We start from the raw sequence: 21,453 nt of genomic DNA, 5'->3' as shown, positions 1-21,453 counted from the left end.
ATTGTAGGAAAAAAAATATTTGCGTCACATTTAAAATATAATTATATTTAAATTCATTTCTGAATTGTTTTTATTTTTATAATAATTCAGAGATTGAGAAAATCTGAATAAGCCTTAAGAGTGTTGTGATAATTATTTTAAAGGCACTCTAAGTGTTAAAAAAATAAATACTGTAATATAAAAAGTTTAGTCAAATAACATTGAAAAGACCAGACCCCTCGATGCCTGTGAAACTTTTCTCCCTCAAACTGCACGCTAGTGTTACTTCTACACTACAGGCTACACACAGCAATATAAACAACATATCTGAATGTTCTCACATCATCACATCGTCCTTGTAAAATTATAAGTAAATAAACATCAAAATCACTTTGCTGAGAATGAAACACCACTTACCAGCTGCCACGGTATCGAAAATATCCTCTAGCAATTAAAAAATGTGCATGCGACGTGAGGAATGGTCTCGGTCGGATGAGGTTGTCGTCTTCAGGTGAAAAGTCATCATGCTGGTCATTTTTAGGGCTGAAACGATTCCTCGAGTAACTCGATTACAAAAAATGATTGAGGCAAATTCCTCTGCCTCGAAGCCTCTTAATTTATTTAAAATCTCGATATGGACTAATATATGTAAATATTAAGCCAGAACAGACTATTTTAATATCCTGCATGTTCTGCGCGTCTCATGTTCTGCGTGTCTTCTGGAGCAGAAGCGTGACTTCCTTTATTTACACACACTGAAGCGCGCGTGACGCTCGCTGTGATTTCAGCGTCTGCTGTCTCACTAAATAAGCACGTGAACACATGAGGATCATCTCCAGAACTGCTCTGACAGTCACTTTATGAGCATTTGACCGTTTGATTTGAGTAAAACTAGCGTCACACCACATACACAGAGCTGTAAAGGTAAGTCAACCCGTCAAAATAAAAGTCCGGTTAAAGACTATTGTTCAGCAGAATTTACATTAGCCTACCACTAAAAAAATAAAATTAAATCAAACATTATTTTTTTTTAAAGGTTTAATCACAACATTTCTTCCATGTTTTATTTTTAATTGTAAATCCCCATTGTTTTCCAAAAAGTTGTTAATTTTCAATCATTAAAAGATAAATCAAATGTTTTATGTGTTTAATGTTTATCTAAGAAAATTTTTATTTAAAACCACAAATTGAATGGCATTTTAATGCACTTAATTCATCTGTCAACTTTCTTGTCATTGTTCCCAGTACAAGTACAGACAGAGAAACAATTGGTCATAATTAAATGTTTATTTTTGATGTATGCATTGCATTATATGCATTTAAAAAATAAAAATCTTTTTTTTTTTTTCTAAAAAAGGAAACTTAGTAGTTAATTTTAAGAGGTCTGTGACGGTCAAGGAGGGACCGCACGTTCAACATGGATGTTAATACGCACGAAACACATACTGAGACTGTTTAAGAGTTTATTGTAATTCTTGATCAGAGAGTGAATAAAATACCTGCAACCCTCAGGCCACACTCTCCACTGCAGAAACAAACACAGACTACCTTCCATTACAAAGACATTCACCTTTATACTGGTGGCCAGCACCATTACCACATGTGGAGGGACAAACTCACAGAAAACACTTTACACATGTTCCCTTAAATATAAAGAGTCTGAAAGAAACATAATGGCATGATGTTCTACTTAATAAATCTACTTTGATGTTATTAATTCGTTCACATTAAACAGGAAATAACAGCAACAACTTGGCCACGTTGCCCCTGAAACCCCCACGCTCAATTAATACATGGTAGATTCCCACCCTAAGCGGAACCAATAATTCCTGCCTTCCTGCTTGTTTCTTACCAGGACTCTAAAAATCACGGGACAAACACTATACGGGAACAATACACATAGTTTACAGGTATTTCATTCACTCTCTGATCAAGAATTATAAAACTCTTGTATCACCAAACAATCTCTGTGTGTTTATGCGTATGTGTGCGTATTAACGTCCATGTTGAACGTGCGCTCCCTCCGTGACTGTCACAAGACCCAGGAGTCTTATTTTCTCTTGCATAATTAATATTGCACTTTAATTGAGCAAAAACACATTTTATCAGATTACTCGATTAATCGATGGAATTTTTGGTAGAATACTTGATTACTAAAATATTCGATAGCTACAGCCCTAGTCATTTTATTTACGTCTAAATTATTATTAATAAATTGTACTAATATTATGATTGGGCATGGGCAGGCATTCACAAATGGGAATGTTATTACAAAAAAAAGATGAAATTTTGCCTTGACAAAAGGGCACTTAAGGGTCAAAAGAGCAGGTGCTCAAGTGAACCGGTACTTTTGGACAGTTCGATCAAATAAACCAGTTGAAAAAATAATGGTTCACCAGTTCTTTTGCGCTCAATTTAATGTAATTGGTGATGACTGCCCTTCATTCAAGCCTTTGGTTTACCTGCGCTCATAACATTAGCACAGAATCAATCGCCAAAAGAATCAGTTTGGTTCAGACGCTCTGTGTGTCGGTCTGCTTCACGCTGGTTCACGCATGTGCAGTATCATCAGCTCCTCAGTTCTCGAATCAGATGCATCTGACACAAACAGTTCTCGGTTCAGTATACGAATAAATGTCAAAATTATTATTGTTCTGCATAGTTTGAAAAGAAATGTTTTTTTTTTTTTAATCTTTATCCCGGAGATATATATATATATATATATATATATATATATATATATATATATATATATATATAAAAATATATATATATATTTTTTTTTAATCAGGACCACGGTTGGGGGGGTAACGGAATACATGTAACGGCGTTACGTAATCAGGATACAAAAATCCAGTAACTGTAATCCGTTAAAGTTACGTCAAAAAACGTAGTAATCAGATTATGGTTACATTTTGAAAAAAGGGGGAATACTTTCAGGATTACAATGGTTTCATTTAAAACTAAATAAATCAGTATTTTAGCATAATAACACTATATTAAGCGCAGCTTGATTAATGACTCACGCGAGTCACGTGTGCCAACCGCTGGTGCATGCGCAAATAACAGCTGTCTGCAATCTCCTCAGATGCAGATTGAATCACTGCTGCAAAAACGCGTTCATTTCATGGAAATTCCGCTGCTATTTTGTTTAAAAAGAAGAAATTGCAAACAACGTTGTACAGCGCAAACTGTGCCTTCCAACAAAGAATACACTTTCTTCATTGAAGGATTAGACATCCAACCTAAAGAAGCATTTGCACTTTTAAAAATTAGTTCTATATTTGCGAAGATAAAAAAAAATTAGTATTCTCTATTTTCCTGTTGAAGAAACATTACCTTAAATTTCTTTATTATATTTCCTTCAAAATAAAATAATCTGTAATACCAATAACATGCACTAGATGTCTGTATAGTCCTTTACACATATATTAATTCAGGGCTGTGAAATTCTTTTTTAAAGTAACCCTCCCAAGCCTGATCAGGACTAGGATGGGGGGTCAAAGGGGGGGGGGGGGGGGGGGTCAAGGCGTTTTTTGGAAGGGTCTTGAGACCCCCCCAAGACCCCCCCTGGCGCCACCGGTGATAAGCCTTATTTGCCAAATATATAGCTCAAGTTTGATCTTAATCAGTCAATATATGTGTAAGTTATAACAAACTTCCTGTTTCCTTTTTTTGCCATAAATGTATGGTTTTGCCGTGGCCAAACCATTCGAGATCAAATATTTTGCATCTTTACAATGTCTTTGCATGATGTTGACTAAATCTGGTGACAGCCAAATGAAAACTCTGGGAGGGGTATTTAAAAGTTTAGTTTAAGAGAGCCTTTTCTTATTATTTTTATATATATAAAACCCAGAATAGCAGACCTAAGGGCATCAAAATCTCACACTCAGACAACAGCAAGTGTCTAAAATGACTTCTGATTGCACTCTGGTAATCAGAATTTCCATCATATTAAGCAGAAATATATTATTTATGGTTTTATATGCAGTGCTAAATGCAACATGTTAACCTTGCCATAATATATGCATACACTGTTAACAACCTCATGGAGATGAGAGAGTGCAGGAAAAGGGATTGGCTTGATGGCCAAAAAGTTGAAGGACAGAGGTTTTGTCTTAGAAGTTGCACTTAAAAGCCTTTAATTTTCTCAAAAAAGCGCCTTCTAATCCGGAGCGCCTTATATATGGATCAAGGTGCTCTGTCAAAATGTTGACATTCCCTTTAGCACAGCTCCATCTAGTGGATGCATAACGCAAACCCAGTCAAATGTTTGACTGCAGTATCTTCTATTCTATGCGCCTTATAATCTGGTTCGCCTTATATATGAAAACAGTCCAAAATTAGGCCATTCATTGAAGGTGCGCCTTATAATCCGGTGCGCGTTATAATGCGGAAATACGGTACATGATTATGAAAATATCAGTGAAAGTGATGTGACGAGTAGCCAAGTATGGTGTCCCATACTCTGAATTTGTGCTCTGCATTTAACCCATCCAAGTGCACACACAGCATTGAGTAGTGAACACACTAATTGTGACCACACACCCGGTCGGCCATTTTTGGGGTAAAGAAAAGCTTTTGGCCACAAGAGGGCGCATCGAGTATAAGATAACATGACTATCTGTTAAAAAAGTGCTTACTGTTTAAAATAATGTTTATAAACCAATTATAATTAAGTTTCTTAAACAACTATTAACAAAACAGCATCATGTATGTGTTCATAGGAGAGAAAAAAACGCCTTTTAAATCTCAAGATTATTTTTTTTTTAAAGATGAACTTGCATTAATTTTACATGACTTTCTAAACGTGGGTATCTTATCCGAAACGGTGATATGATGTCCTAGAAAATGCGCGAAATATGCATTCTGTGTGAACGGCTTGGTCTCAGTTCTGCAATATTTGTAATAAAAAGCTGCGGCGCATCTAGTGGCTTCAACTGTGTAGGCTAATAAAAACATTAAAATGCAATGACGCTTACATCATCGCGTATCGTCACCACTGATAAGTGCCTCCTTAATGCACACCTTAAATTTGAATGCTGCGTTTTTTTTGCATTTGAATGTGGATTCTTTTATATTTGACCAATATTCGAAATTCAGTGTTTTTCTTGACAGCTCTAGATTCCACTGCCAATAGTACCCGTCTTGATAGGTGTGGTGTATGTTGGAAAAGTAGCAATGGTAGGGCTGTAGAGTGTGCCCTTATTTCTCAATAGTGCGACAAAATAAAAAAAAATCAAAGGTTGCACCTTTGCGATCACCCGCTTGAGAGGAAAAAATGCAGTGGCGGGTGGAAACCACACGAGACCATGCTACCGCGACACTCAGCAGTAGGTACGTACCATCGGCACAGCTGAACAGTTCTACGGTCAAATGCACACAATAGGCTTAAGCTTGCCGCAAAGCACTGGCAAAAGTAATTACCATAAATATGACTGGAAGAAACAGTAAAGAGATAATTTAGTTATTTACTAATAAACTAATGTTCCTTTTTATAGACATATTTATCATGTCTGTGAGGCATGTATTCGCTGTGTTTTGGTTCATTATTGTGCAGGGTTTCCGCGGGGTCATAAAAAGTCATAAATTTAACAATAAGAATTTAAGGCCATAAAAGGTCATAAAAACGTTTGGATTTTCCATGTAAGGTCATAAAAAACATTTAGCCACGTCTTGAATTGATATGCTAGTCCATTAATTTGTTCCATCAAAATGCGCACGCAGCGGCAATGGCATTCATTTGTTTCACCTGTTGTAGTTCTGTATGAGGAATCTGGGTGGCATCACACTGGTATCACAGCGTTCCAGAACTACAAGGTCCATGCGGCAGCATACAGACTTGTCAGAAGGACTTTCACAGAAACCCGCACAAACTCTGAATATACTGTATCATACTGAGTCACTGCTTAAATTAATTGAAATCATCCTGGCTCTCACAATGGGAAAATGTACCTTTAATGATCTATGGCTCGAAGACGGTGCATTTAGTAGCTGGCTCAAGCCCGTCACTAGCAACTAGCAAAAAAACTTATTTATTTGTCAGTGATTTGTCAGTTATTTCTTAAGTGAAAGTAAACAGCTGAGGAAAAAGATGCGTTCATAGTCTCTTAAAGTGACCGCACCTAATTTAGCTATTAGCTGCTGTAATGTTAATCCAAGAAAATGAAAGAAAAATCACTCACTGCTCTTGACTTCATTACATTCATTTGTAGTTTTAACAAGAATTTAAGCACAGTCAAACATAAAATTATCCAGACTCCAGATATAATTTTTGATATACATATTTTACTAGTAGTATAACATAACATTTCCTAACCAAGCGCTGTGATGCCAATCATAACACACACTGGCCCAGCTAACCAATCACAGCACATTTCGTGTTTCAGAAGGCGGACCATAATTTGTTACAGGATCTTTTCGAGCGGTTCATGCCAGACTGGTGAGAGAAGTGTTATAATAATGTAAAATGTGAAAAATGTTTTTCAAAAAACCTAGTATAAGAGCCATAAAAAAAAAAAAATTTGTTAATTGTATTACATAAGACTAAAGGTTGAGTAAGTTTATGAAATTACATTAGCAACACTGAGTCAGTGATCCACTTGGTGTCTTAATAGCTTTAATCGCTGGTTTGATGTTTATTACAAACACACTGTAAGATTAAAAATGGACTTGGAGGAAAAATGTTAAGCACTGCTGTATCTTTAAAGTGTACTTTGACAAAAAACGCAACATGTTTAGAAAAATGCACAAAACAGGTCTATTTATATAAAGAAGAAAAATTAAAGCTTTATCTTTCAGTCATTCAGACACATGAAAATAAATTCATCCAAGCATTTCTGATACTTTAGGAATGTTATGCAGATTGTTTGGGGGTGCAGTTTCTTTGCAACCACTGACATCTTTATCCATCAGCAGTATTGCTATACTGTACTCAGAGCTGGGTAGATTACTTATTAATTGTAATCAGTTACTGATAACAGATTACATGAAAATCAGTATAAATTGTAATCAGTAATATAATCTCTTAGATTACACATTTTTGGTAACGTAATCTGATTACTTTTGGATTACTTTAATAGATTTACTATTAAAAATAAAACATGGGAGAAATGTTGTGTGATTATTCCTTATAAAATTATGTTAGTTTCATTTTAATAGTAGTAGTAGTGGGCTATCTACATTCTGCTGTACAATAGTAATAGATTTCTGTCAAATACTTTTATTTTGACGGGTTTACCTTTACAGTTCTGTGTATGTGATACCACAGTCTATGATGTGATATGAGCTAGTCTTACTCAAATCAAACGGTCAGATGCTCATGAAGTGACTCTCAGTGCAGTTCTGGAGATGTTCCTCATGTGTTCACGTCTTTATTTAGAGAGAGGAAAGACAATGAAATCAGCGCGAGCGTTATGCGAGCTTCCGTGTTTAATGAATGAAGGCGCGCTTCTGCTCCATTCGTTGACACAGACACTCAGAACATGCAGGATTCATATTTAAATAGACTTTTCCGGGTTAATATTTGCAGATATTAGTCCATTTCGCGATTTGATGTAAGTGCATGACCAACTTTTGATTAATTCATTTAAAATTTGACCAATTCCGTGACATTCCGCGTTAAACTGTAAATTCCATTTTTATGACTGGATTCCGCGATTCCGTCCGCGTTTCATTGGGCCCTACAGTAGACATCTGCCTGCCGTTCGCCCTACGCCTTAAAACTGAAGTATCTCCATATAATGGAGCCAGTTGTCTTTTTTTTTTTTTTTGGCTAGTTCTCTACACGCGAGGTGAGAGGGGACAAAAGCAAGGAGGCGGGGGGCGAGCGAGCGGGGGCGAGCACAGCACAGGGAAGGCAAACAAGCAAAGTGGCGGAATCAGAATATAAACAATATATCGATATATATACGATATGTCAAAATCCATATCGTGTTTAAAAAATATCTCGATATATTTTAAATATCGATATATCGCCCACCCCTAAGTTAAATTTAGAAAACCAATATTAAAAAACATGAATTCACAGCAATATCACTACTAGGTAAAATATTGAATCAAAAAAAAATAATAAAACACTAGAAGTGAATATGACTGCATCAATGAAAAACATCCAACAATATAGATACAAAAGACTAAACTCACACAGCTATGACATTTCTATCCATCTCAAACTATTTTAAGTGCAAAGTAACAATGAGGAAAAGAAAAACAATAACATTACAGAAATATTAGTGGATGAAACTCATAGCAATAACATTCCTAATACAGGTCTCCACATTAAGCTTTTACATGAGCTTGTCCTTCTGACAAGTAAATCAATCATTCACTTGTCAGAGTAAAAAAGTTACTTGTCCGGGAAAAAAGTGTTAGTTTTTTTGACACAAATGTTATTTATTCTGAAGCAGTCTAATCAGTGCTCTATCAGGTATTACTATAATCAGTATATTTTTCATATTTGCCTTAAATTGATTGCTGTTACACTTTTTAACTTTATAAAGGAAAATATTTTCCTAAACTGATTAAATGTAGATGTCTACATTTACGTTGAATTCTTACATGTTATCCTTACATTAAATTAGAATAATACATCTTTATGGTTATCATTATTAAAATGAAATCAGTATCAAAAAACTCCATCTGTCCAAATTAATACTTTTGTATTTACCCTTTTGACATACAAAATATGAAATGTTGGAAAAATTGCAATGATACTTTGATATTAAACCACCGGTAGGTGATGACAAGTCACTGTCTTAATGAGTGAATCACTGATTCAACAGATTCATTCAAACGGCTGATTCATTGAATAAATGAAGCAAGTAAACATTTTATAGATGTCTCACTGAATCATTGACTCATTTAAAACTGAATCATTTAATAACGAAAGACTGTTGCTCGCAGATGTCAGACTGTTCTGCTGTGGCTTTGCTTAGAACTATTTTTGTTTGAAATGGAACAAAAACGGCCCATATGTGTCTAAAATGTAAGTCAGTTAATATTACTTGTTTATTTAACTAAAGATGTATAGAATCAATATCACATTTGCAATCGAGCTGAAAGTTGGAAAAACATCACTCCTGGTCGTGTGATGTTGCACATATTATACAGAATATTTATATTTCTTCTACCGCAAAATGTTTGTTTCTATTTGTGTGCTGTTCTTATAGTTTTTATTTCTCCCCGAGTCAGACAGACTGCATGAGTCTCAACTGACTCGACCTTGATACTGTCAATACATTCTGTTATTAGTCACCATTTACACTGAAGAGAATGATTCTGATTTTATTACTTTTAAAGTTTCGGTGATGCCCTAGTTATTTTTTGTTGTTAAAATTTTGATCAGGTTACTTGTCTGGTTGGGCAGGTATAATTCTCTTTCACTTGCCCTTTCACAAAATCCACTTGTCCCGGACAAGCGTTAATGTCGATCCCTGGCTAATATATAAAGACCATTTCCAGGTCAAATATTTAATCTCAAAACACTTGAAGTGCATAAGGTAGTAACAATTAAGAAAAAGCAACATTACAAAAATATATTAAAGGACATGAAATTCACACCACTTGCTAGGTCAAAGAATTCCATGGAGCACAAATTAATCCATGGTAGTCAGAGTTTACACTGAATAATGACATTTTCCCATGTCTTTCTTTAAAAATTAGGTCTGAACCTCCAGTGATTAAAGGTTGCGTTCCCCTCCATTTTCCTTTATCTAGCTGCTGATTTCTTTGAGCATGATTCTGACACCCCTCTTCCACTCCGCCGGAAAAAAATCAAAGAATCATCAAAGTATAAGCGGCAGGTTTATTAGGAAAAAATGCAAATTTAAAAACAAAAAAAAATTAGGAGCATCAATGAATTGTGAAGGACTTATTACCATTGTGTAAATAATATGTAATCATGTAATCCATAAAAAAGTAACTGTAGTCTGATTACGAGAATTTTAAAAAGTAGTATACTCTAATTACAAGTACTTGAGTTTTGGAATCTGATTACGTAATCCAGATTAGATGTAATCCGTTACTACCCAGCTCTGACTGTACTGTAACAGTACCATAGCAATGGTTAAATTTAGTTAGTGATTGTTAGATTACGTTTTAGGGAGGCTATCTGTTGTCTATTAATCTATAAATGATGTTGATCATGAATTAGAACCCAGTGCACCAGCCACTGTGGTGTGTAGCAGCAGCAAGGAATTCCAGAAGAATGAACAAGCAGGGACAGAGCCAGTGCACTACCATGACATTCTTAACTTTATTAATTAAGATTTGTCATATTTATACTATAGATTCTTTCAGTTATATACAGGATGTCTTAAGCATCCAATCAACGTATATAACTTTAGGTCAAACATTACCCTATATGAATATTTACAAATATAACTGCAGGTAAAAGGTGTGTGTGTGTGCTTAGTACTTGTTTTCATGTGGTATGTACCAGTGTGTCTTTGTGTTCATAAAGCAACTAGGGCAGTCAAAAGTGGAGCCTACAAAAAAATATTAACAATGATTAATATGTGCAGTGTTTTGTGCGTCCTCATGGAGATGCTCTCTCTACATCTTATATACAGCTAACATATGTATGTGCCTTTAAAAATTATTTTATTAGTAAATGGTTATCTGTATCGGTATCTTCCCCTCCCCGGCTACACCTCACCCCTGAGCATGCTAATGTCTGTGGTATGCTGTCCCATCTGAATCTGACTGCATTCTATACAGTATAACAATTCTCAAGGACTGTGCTTGTTTTATCTGTTTGTGCTCCACCCGCAGCACAACTTCTTACCCTTTTTTTCCACACCCGGTCTTGCTTTTACCGAAATTCTGGTTCACCCAGTTGCAGTTAGTCATGCAAGGTGTTGTTTAGGTGTGACCACAGTTCTCTGTAGGCGTGTGTGTGTACGCGTGCTCATTTGTTTCTCAGGGTGTTCTAAAGTTAATTCTGAAGCACAGCCATCAAATTAATCTTAAATTGTCTGTATTTTTTCTCTATATGCCTGCTTTTGTCTTATCCAAATCTGATCGCTTCATGCCTTCTCATGCTGTTTTGATGGGGTTTAATTAGCTTAGTCTCTGCTAGAATAGGAATGGTTCCGAAACTTGGTATTTTATTTTCAACAAATTTTGCTCTCTTTGACTGTGGAGTTTTGCAGTAACATCTAGTTTACTTGTACGTAACCCTCTGAGTTTTGAGGGCCTGGAGAAGTTTTTACATGCCCTGACATTCATGCTTTTTTTAGTTGCTTATAAGCATATACATGGCTAAAGTCTGAAAACACTTCAGTACAACCTGGGTTACAATAATATGTAAATGGCATGTATGTACATGATTGTAGTTTTGAGAAAACAATGTTTATGTGTGGTTAGTGAAAAGCTCAAGTCACTGCAATAAGGTCATAAAACACATACAGAACCATTTGTTCACAAGACTGTCAAACCTGGAGCATGTTGCCTAGAAATTTTGCTTCAAAATGTGAAAATCATCTTGTTTATGCACTCATAGAAAACAATATATTTAATTAATATTTTCTAAGACACTTTTTGTTTTTTGTTTTTGTTTCAAAAGGGCATATGCGAGTAGGCATCAACTATCATGAATATTATTGTGATTTACACCTGAGAAGACAAAGGCCCGCATAATGAGCTGCATAATGATCCTTTCAGTCAAGTGTGACTGAGAAGGAAGAGTTACAAGACAGAATGTGAGGACAATGTATATATTTTTGTTTGTAGTTTATTTCGAATATATTTAATCCCACAAAATAATGTGAGATTCACTTGCAAGTGCAGTTAAACAGTTTATTAGGAACAATTAAAGCTGACTTTCAAAGCTGAATTTTTTGCATCATTACTTCAGTAACACGATACTTCAGAAATCCTTCTAATATCCTGATTTTCTACACAAAAAAACTTTGTTATCATTATTAATGTTTAAAAGGTTTTTTTTTTTTTTTTTTTTGATTGAAAGAACAGCCTCGTTTGTAACATTTATCATATTCATCATTTTTATTTTTCATTGCTTATGTGCTAAATAAGTTTTAATTTCTATATATACTGACTCCAAGCTTTTGAATGGTATAGTGTATATTGTTACACTTAGAGTAAGACGGGAATAATGATACTGAAAATTTTGCTTTGATCACGGTAATAAATTAAACTTTAAAATAAATTCTAGAAAGATTAAAATATGAAATATGATAGAAAAACTTTTTTATAAAAAATATTTCACAATATTACTGCTTTAGCAAACTAGTATTGACTGGTATTTTGTCATGTTGAAATATATAAATGAACATCACATAACTAGCATTTCCATCGCGTTGTTTTCATATGGATTATCACATATTTGTTTTCAGTGCTTATTTTAAAAGTAGACATGTCAAGCTTTCTATAGATATATCTCTCATGTCTCTGAGTATTTGCTGAGTTACGTATACGCGTGATTCGACTCCAGAGGGTTAATTTTACATCACAACTGAAGTACCCGTACAGTAACTGTATAGTTGTTACTACTTTGGTATTTGAAATTATATTAAATATAATTATTACATTCACAAAAAATAAAGATGCATCTTGAAAAATGAAAATTAAGAAATTTGATTCAGGGCTCTAGATTAACTTTCTGCACTGGTTGCACTGGTGCACCTAAAAGCCACGAGTCAAGAACCGGTTTCATCGGTTTTCGAATCACCAGTAGTTCACGCGTATACGTAACTCAGCAAATACTCAGAGACATGAGAGATATATCTATAGAAAGCTTGACATGTCTACTTTTAAAATAAGCACTGAAAACAAATATGTGATAATCCATATGAAAACAACGCGATGGAAATGCTAGTTATGTGATGTTCATTTATATATTTCAACATGACAAAATACCAGTCAATACTAGTTTGCTAAAGCAGTAATATTGTGAAATATTTTTTATAAAAAAGGTTTTCTATCATATTTCATATTTTAATCTTTCTAGAATTTATTTTAAAGTTTAATTTATTACAGTGATCAAAGCAAAATTTTCAGTATCATTATTCCCGTCTTACTCTAAGTCTTACTCTAGTTCTTTCGGACAGTTCGACTCAATTAACTGGTTGAAGAAAACGGTTCACCGGTTCTTTTTGGGCTCTACGTAATGGCGTCATTGGCGATGATTGCCCTTTATTCAAGCCTTCGGTTTACCCGCGCTCATAACATGAGCACAGAATCAGTTCGGTTCGGATTCTCTGTGTGTCGGTCTGTTTCACGCTGAATCACACATGCACAGCTCCTCGGTTCTCGAATTGGACACGTCTGACAGAAACGGTTCTTGACTCGTGAACGAGTCATTATCTGGCTCTGTTCATTTTCAGTTCTCTCTTCACAGCAGTTCAGTCTGTGTACTGTTTAAGTAAATGAATTACTCCGGGATATTGGTTTGTTTGAACTCAGAGGGAGTGTTAGCCACATTAAAAAAGTAAACAGCTTAAGTCATTTGTGGATTAATGCGTATTGGAGACGCGAACAGTTTAAAACGATTCAGTTCGATTTGGTGAACTGTTTCAAAAAGATCTGGTTACATCGAATGATTCGTTCGCGAACCGGATATGACAAACTGCTTTGTTTTGAACTCTCTCACAACAGACACAGAAGAGCAAAAACTACGACTTTATTCAGCATTGTCTTCTATATTTGGACCTTCAAAATATTCTTCAAAATGCAAGATGATTCAAAATATTCTAACTGAACCTCTGATATCACATGGACTATTTTGATGATGTTTTTCTTACCTTTCTGGACATGGACAGTATACCATACACACAGTTTCAATGGAGGGACTGAGAGCCCTCGGACTAAATCTAAAAATATCTTAAACTGCGTTCCAAAGATAAATGGAGGTCTTACTGGTTTGGAAAGACATGAGGGTGAGTTATTAATGACATAATTTTCATTTGTGGGTGAACCAACCCTTTAAGCCTATTGCGTGTACTTGAACGGATAACTGTTGCGGTAACACGGTCTTGTGTTGTTTCCACCAGCGTGGCAATTTTGTTTTATCACTAATTAATGGATGTCTAAAATACAAAAGAAAGAAGTTTAAAACAGGAAGAAGGCCTGGCCCGCATCGGAACTATTATGTGAAAATTGACCTGAAGCCCGGCTCAAGGAGCGGACCAAATTGACCAAAATCTAGGACCAAATTGGTCGCACTCTAGAACCCCTCTGATTGTCCGTCGTTGTAGTTACAGTGCATTTAAACCTTGTTGAATGTGTCCCCATCAAACAACTGGAACTTTCTAATTCTATAATGAATGTATTGTTACGATCTAGAGGGTGGAACATAAAGGTGACCATGTTAGCAAGGACTACTTTTTCATGATTTTATTTCTATTACTCATAATCATACACAAACAGCCCTCACCTTATACAACTTTCTGTAAGTCTGATTTAAGGCTTTCACACACACACACACACACACACAAATCTATCTATAATCTACTCGTAGTAAAAGTGCTAATTATTACAATCTTAGTAATATATTTATAATATACAGCAATTACGGGGCCAAACATAACAGAAGTAAGTATCAGACCAACTGCAGAAATTAGTAATTGAAGGATCATTTTAGGATCATTTTAGTCAAAACGGCTGAAAAATCATAAATGCAACCTCTAGTAACATGATTTATTGACATATGTTTGACCAACAGGTGGCGCTGTTATCAAATTGATGTGGTGTGAATTGTGTGAGTTGACAATGGCACAAAGTTTGTCAATGCATTGCAGAGATACAACCTCAAGTGTCATTTTGGCATCTACCGTAGAGTCAATTGGTTGTTCTTGGAGATAGCGGGTTAACTCCGTGTCAGCGCGCGCTCTGATCGGTAAAGGGGCAGAGATTTCACTCCTCCATTTATTAAGGAGATCGGTCACAAAACTCATCATCCAACGTTTTTTGAGGAAATTTCAAAGCCGCATCCGCCCGCCATCCGCTGATTGTTTTGCGGTCTATGGCCATGCAATGCTTTGCTGATGCGACTCACAAAAAAAATGCCATTGTTCTAGAAAGGATGCAGCAAAGATATTTAATGCTAATGTATGAGGCATAGGCCTACGCTGAGTTTCATTTGCGATGAGATGCGCTCTAGTTCACAGTGCAGTGCAAGTGAACGCGGCGCGCTGGTGCTTCCATGTCGGTTATCATTGTCTGCTATTTGCTTTTTATTTATTAAAATACATGCAATTGGTTGATGAAACATTTATTAAAATTAAGACAAAATCTGTACAAAACGAAATTCGTTTTTAAGAAAGGTTTTCTACAAAGCAAAATTTTATGAAGTGGTAAATATCATGTCTGACGATTTACAAAACTTCATTAAGTGGTAAAAACCATGTCTCCCGATATATTGCGCATCTTATGATCCTATCTAAAAAATGTTTGTAAAAAATATTTTAATGACACTGTTTTGGCGGTTATAGAGTTCTAATGACGGTGTTCAACTATAACCGCCGGTCTCACGGTTATATACGAACCGTCACACCCCTACTCTCCACCTTCAATACCTCGACTTAGGTGCCCTTGAGCAAGGCATCGAACCCCCAACTGCTCCCCGGGCGCCGCAGCATAAATGGCTGCCCACTGCTCCGGGTGTGTGCTCACAGTGTGTGTGTGTTCACTGCTCTGTGTGTGTGCATTTCGGATGGGTTAAATGCAGAGCACAAATTCTGAGTATGGGTCACCATACTTGGCTGAATGTCACTTCACTTTCACTTTCATTTGCCGCTGGCTCTGATGTCTCTTTAGTGGTTCAAGATAAAATATAATTTGTTTGGGGTAAAATGAAATTTCTTATCTTTGGCCTTTATTCAATTTATCTATTAATGTTTATATATATATATATATATATATATATATATATATATATATATATATATATATATATATATATATATATATTTATTCCTGTCTCTATAGAAATATGAACTTTTGTCATATAGTTACGGTTGACTGCTCACTGACAACATCAGATGTTCCTCCATTTTGAATGAGTGGAGAAAGGTATTCCTGCACAACCGGAGGCTGCAGGAATATACTGTTGAATGAGTGACTCCTAGCAGGCTCCTGATTGGTTAACGCGGCACGAATTGACGCCAAAGTTCAAATTTTTCAACTCGGGTGGCAGACGCGAATTCGCGTCAAACGTTAAATGCACAAAAAAGCACCATTCGCGCTTAACGCGCGTTTCGTGCGTCAATTCGCGCGAATGAGGCGAATTTGCGTCTTCCGCGCCGCGCTTAACGCCTCATTCGTCCTGCGAGACCTCCAGACGTGCGTAAACGTGCCTTTGCATTGACTTAACATTTAAATCATTCGCGCCAGACGCTCTATTCGCGTTTGGTGTGAACACAGCATAACACACACCAGGTGTGGTCTCAATATGCTGAACCGTTGTAGAGATACAGTGTCAGATCCATTTTTGGATGCTTTGCGTCAAATTCGTTTACATGTTATTTGAGAACAGTTTGAAGAATCAACTTGAATTCCATAACTTTTTGCCAGCATGGTATGAAGATGAGCCAATTGTGGCGAGTATGTTTTTCGAACAATTTTTTTTTTTTTTTTGGCCAGATTTCACAACTTTCCTGCAAGCGGTTTTATGGGCTGCCATAGACTTGAGCGGAAGAAATGGAAGAATAATGCCATCCGATGCAATAGGTGCATACGCATCTTGTTAGGCTGGTGCACAATTCAGGAAACCCCTTTCACACCAAAACAAACTAACCTAATATATCAGACACAAGTCTGCACCATAAGCTTTAATACAAAAAAAAAACAATTAGGGCTATAGAGCACATGCAGTATGAAAATTTAGAATTTCACTGTATGGTTATACACACAATATATAAGAGCAGGTATCCTGACTGTTTGGCCTGTTTCTGTTCACAGGCAGATAATGAAGAAACAAAGGAGCGCCTCTATGAGAGCCTGCTGGCGGAGTGTAGAGACACCATCCAAGCTGTCAGAGAGGAGCTCAGGAACGATGTGGTGAGAGACCCATTACTAGCACATCTTATACTTCCCTAAATGTGATTGAGCAGTGTGCGCTCGCTCTCTCTCTCTCTCTCTCTCTCTCTCTCTAGACATACATACATACATACATACATATATATATATATATATATATATATATATATATATATATATATATATATATATATATATATATGTGTATGTATGTATGTATGTATGTGCTTTATTGGCATGACGAATATTTGTAAGTTTATATCGCAAAAGCATTGCTGCATACAAAGGAGTGAAAAATGTTAAAAACAAAGGCTTTATTTTATACTGTAATGTTGTTGGCTATAATTTATTGCTAAAATGGTTGGGAAATGTTTTCAAAAGAGACATCAGTAGCAGTATTGGTATCAATTCATTAGTAAAAGGCTACTTATAAAAAGATGCCATTTAAGCATATATGGGTCATTCAGTGTCAAATCATCCAAATTTCAGAAACTTGTGTCAATAGATTTTACTAATAGACTTTATCTTTGTTTTTTATTTATTTATATAAATAACATGATTTCGCAATCTTTCTAAAGTAATTTTTATCCCAATGTAATTTGGCTCAAAATCGTAGGGGTGAAATCATTTGATTCATTTTTTTTTTTTTTATATACAGCTTGGGTTGTGCTCATTTAGCTTCTCTCCTTTTATTGTGCCCATATATGCACAGAGCACACTGTTACAACCTCAAGGGGTTAGCTGTAACAGAAAAAGAGAACTGAGATCACACCAGAGAGATGCCAAGTAAACAATTTTTATTTTATTTTAACAGGAACATTTTCAGGGGAAGACAAGGCCAAAACAATAAACAAAACAAGCTTTTTTTTCAAATGGAAATAAAGAAAACAAAAATACAGACCTACCTCTCTTAACCACAAACAAAGTGAGAAAAAGATACATATACATATATACATAGGATACATATAACCCCCTACATCCATACTAAGGTATGGCAAAATAGATTTTTTTTTATCCAAATAGATAAATTTACAAGAATGTTTAAAAAGTTAATTTTAAGTTTCCGGGCGTACACAAAGCAGAATCAGAATCCAAATCATAGTCAAAACAGGCAATATTCAGCGAAACAGGAGATACCAGTATTTTAACTTACAATAGGTGCGTTTACATGTACACTTTTTGCTTCCATCAGATTGGATTAATTCTGATTGACAAATCCGAACGTAGTGTTTACATGAACGTTGAATAAAGTTATTGGGTTGATAAGCACTTATACATGTCATAAGCTTCTAATCGGATTTACCCTTTGACATGCGCACACTGCGTGAACATACAGAGTTTCCTGCTGCTGTCGCATGCTGTTTTAAAAAGCACACATGATATTTATCGACTTCGGGTCCTAATTAGGCAGCGACCAGCACATAAACTGTTGTGCTGCTTAACGTTACTTAAAAAAAAAGTGTCCCTTCCCGCACCCAAAACTAGTGGTCTGTTGATGAGTATAAAACAAGGACTGGTGGAACGTGGTCCTGTTCCACTTCACATACGCTGAGTGAAAGGGGAGTTTTATAATGACAGGACACTTATTTATGACACTTTAGTCACAAGGAAGAACAGGTAATTCCACACGTCATACGTCATTACGCTATGTCTACGCCACTGCGCATGCGTAATACTTTCCCGTTTCGGTTTTCAATCCGATTAAGTGTTTACATGTCCTCTCGCGCGATTACAAAAGGGATTATCCACCCCTTCAGATCAAAATTTTAGTCTGATCTCGCCAGTTCAATCCATTTGACGTGTTTACATGTGACTTTTTTTTCTTATTGTGCTTCTAGTCCTATTACGATCCGATTAGTAGTGTCCATGTAAACGCAGCTAATGACAGGCACTCAGCAGATTCACAACATAGAATATTTCTCTCTGGTATGACACTCATAACCAAACAAGGATAAAGATCCATTCAATAGCACAAAATAGTAACTCAGAATGCTAGCAAAACCTGACAATAGTCAACAAGGCTCAAAGGCACTAGATGAGTGTTTGGGGCGGTTCTTAAATCTGGTTCAGGTGCATAGTAGGACCAATTACCATCTTCAGCTGGCTAACAGAGGCCACACCCATCTGGAACACAAACATGTCTACACACACGAGCAGAGAGACAGAAAAAAAAAACACATACAAAAAACAGTTCACAGATGCATAGCATATTTTAAAGGTCATAACATCCCCCAACCATAAAATAAAACATACATTGTTTTACTGATTAACACAGGACATAGAGTCAGCAATAACATTTCTCAATACCTTTTTTGTGAAGAAAAAGACAAGAAGACATGGGGAACACCATGGGCTAAAACTAGGGACTGCCAAGTTATTTTCAAGTAGATACTGGGTTTCTTGCCTCATCGATTCTTTCTTTAGTGGGTTTACATGATAAACCCATTGTTTGATGGGTGCATGTGAACAAACATCAATGTTGGGTGTTAGCACTTGTGTAGTGGTAGGGAAATCAATGAACAAAGTCTGATATCTCTTAATCATACTTTTGACATCAGCCTGGGCAGACATGGATAAGTAGGACAACTTTGTTGAAAGGTTTGACCGTTTCTGAATTGGACAAATAAAGAGGTAAAGGTGGCACTATTCATATTCAACCCATCAATTTTTGGACAGCCTTTTGATCATAACGAGCCTTCATTTGGTCTTGTACAGAACCAAGTGAGTATTTTTTCAGTTTCCACAATTTAGTTGGTCACGAAATGAACTAATCTAAAACATTCTTAGTGGGGGAGGAATGGTTGGATGAAAGAATTTGCTCCTACAAAATCTTCAATGGACCACACACAGTGTGCCCAATGATGAACTCTGAAGGACTGAAACCAAGGGAAGCTTGAGTCAAAGTACGAACGGCAAATAACAACAGTGGGATTTAGCATGGATTTAGGAGTTTGATGAAACCGCTCGATGGCACCTTGGGACTGAGGGTGATACGCACGAGATACCTGATGTTTGAGGTTTCATTTTTTCATTACTTTGGCAAACACTTGGCATGTAATTAGTTCCTTGATCGTATTGAATATATTTAGGCACTCCAAAAGTAGTGCAGAATTTGGCGATCGCTTTGACTATTGCATGAGCTTTAAGTGAATGCAGAGGTATCGCTTTGGGATACCTGGTCGATCCACACATCAGCGTTAACAAGTAGGAATTTCCGGATTTAGTTTTGGGCAATGGCTCAACTCAATCAGAATGCGCTCAAATGGTTCACTAATAGCTGGTATTGGCTTCAACGGAGCCAGGGGACTAACTTGATTCATCTTGCCAGATAACTGACATGCATGGCAAGATTTACAGTATTTTGAAACGTCTGATTTCATTGAAGGCCAAAAGAAATTTCAACAAACTATCATAAGCTTTTAAACTTGCTCTCGAAAGTGTGTTGGAATGACAACTTGAAAAACGGTACCCTAATCATCAGTGACATGACATGGAGACCACTTACGCATAAGGACGCCGACATCAAAGTAGGTAACTGGACGCTCTGGCAAAATGTTCAGCTCGACAGCAGCTGCAACACAGGGACACAGAGTTTGATCGGCCCGTTGCGCCTCAATTAACATGGTTTTTCCAAATGCCAAATCAACATAAGGAAGTGCACAGATTTCTACTTCAACTGAATCAACTTTTTCTCAGCAGAATTGTCAGCACACAAAAAGGTCTTTGACAGATCTACAGTGTCTTTTAGTTTTTGACCTTGAGCTCAGGTCACCACACACGTGCTAAACACATCAGGAAACTCTTCCTGTAAAGCATCTTCATCATGTACATCAGGAACATCTATAACTTCACGCAAACAAAAAATGTTTTACCTTCTAGGTCTGGGGTAAGCAAGTTCAGTCCTAGAGAGCCGCAGACCTGCAGAGTTCAGCTTCAACCCTAATGAAACACACCTGAACAAGCTCATCAATCCATTCAGGATTACTAAAAGGTAGGAGAGGTTTTTTTTTTTTTTTTTCTGGGTTGGAGCTGAACTGTGCAGGACTGCGGCTCTCTAGGACCGAACTTGCCTACCCCTGTTCTAGGTCATTTCCTAGTATGGGCGCTACACCTTTAATAGGTAACTCAGCCTGAACTGCCAGTTTAACTTCACCATAATTATTTCCAAAACGCAAATAGACCTTGTGTAAAGGTACTTTAACTACAGAGAAAAGTAGTTACAGCTCATATCACCAGCAAACTTACACTCATTTACATCCTTCTCTTCACTCCCTGAGGCAGAAGTCTCAAAACTCATCCTTTCTAATCACCCTACTACTTGCCCACTTGATCCTATTCCATCTCATCTTCTTCAAGCCATTTCTCCTGCAGTTATACCTGCACTCACTCACATCATCAACACGTCACTCCACACTGGTGTTTTCCCCTCATCATTTAGACAGGCACGTATAACTCCACTACTTAAGAAACTCA

At 36.4% G+C, this 21,453-nt stretch overlaps 1 protein-coding gene across 1 annotated transcript in view; it reads left to right on the top strand.

Annotated features, from left to right (window-relative positions):
- Positions 1-21,453, top strand: part of srp68 (signal recognition particle 68) — a 125,128-nt gene that overhangs the window by 57,859 nt on the left and 45,816 nt on the right. Inside the window, exon 9 of the mRNA XM_052600717.1 lies at positions 16,903-17,001. Within this exon, the coding sequence (XP_052456677.1) occupies positions 16,903-17,001 (99 nt within the window). The remainder of the gene's footprint in view (positions 1-16,902; positions 17,002-21,453) is intronic.

Source organism: Carassius gibelio, chromosome A6, assembly GCF_023724105.1.
Source record: "Carassius gibelio isolate Cgi1373 ecotype wild population from Czech Republic chromosome A6, carGib1.2-hapl.c, whole genome shotgun sequence".
NCBI lineage: Eukaryota > Metazoa > Chordata > Actinopteri > Cypriniformes > Cyprinidae > Carassius > Carassius gibelio.
This window is presented reverse-complemented; position numbering and strand designations above follow the sequence as displayed.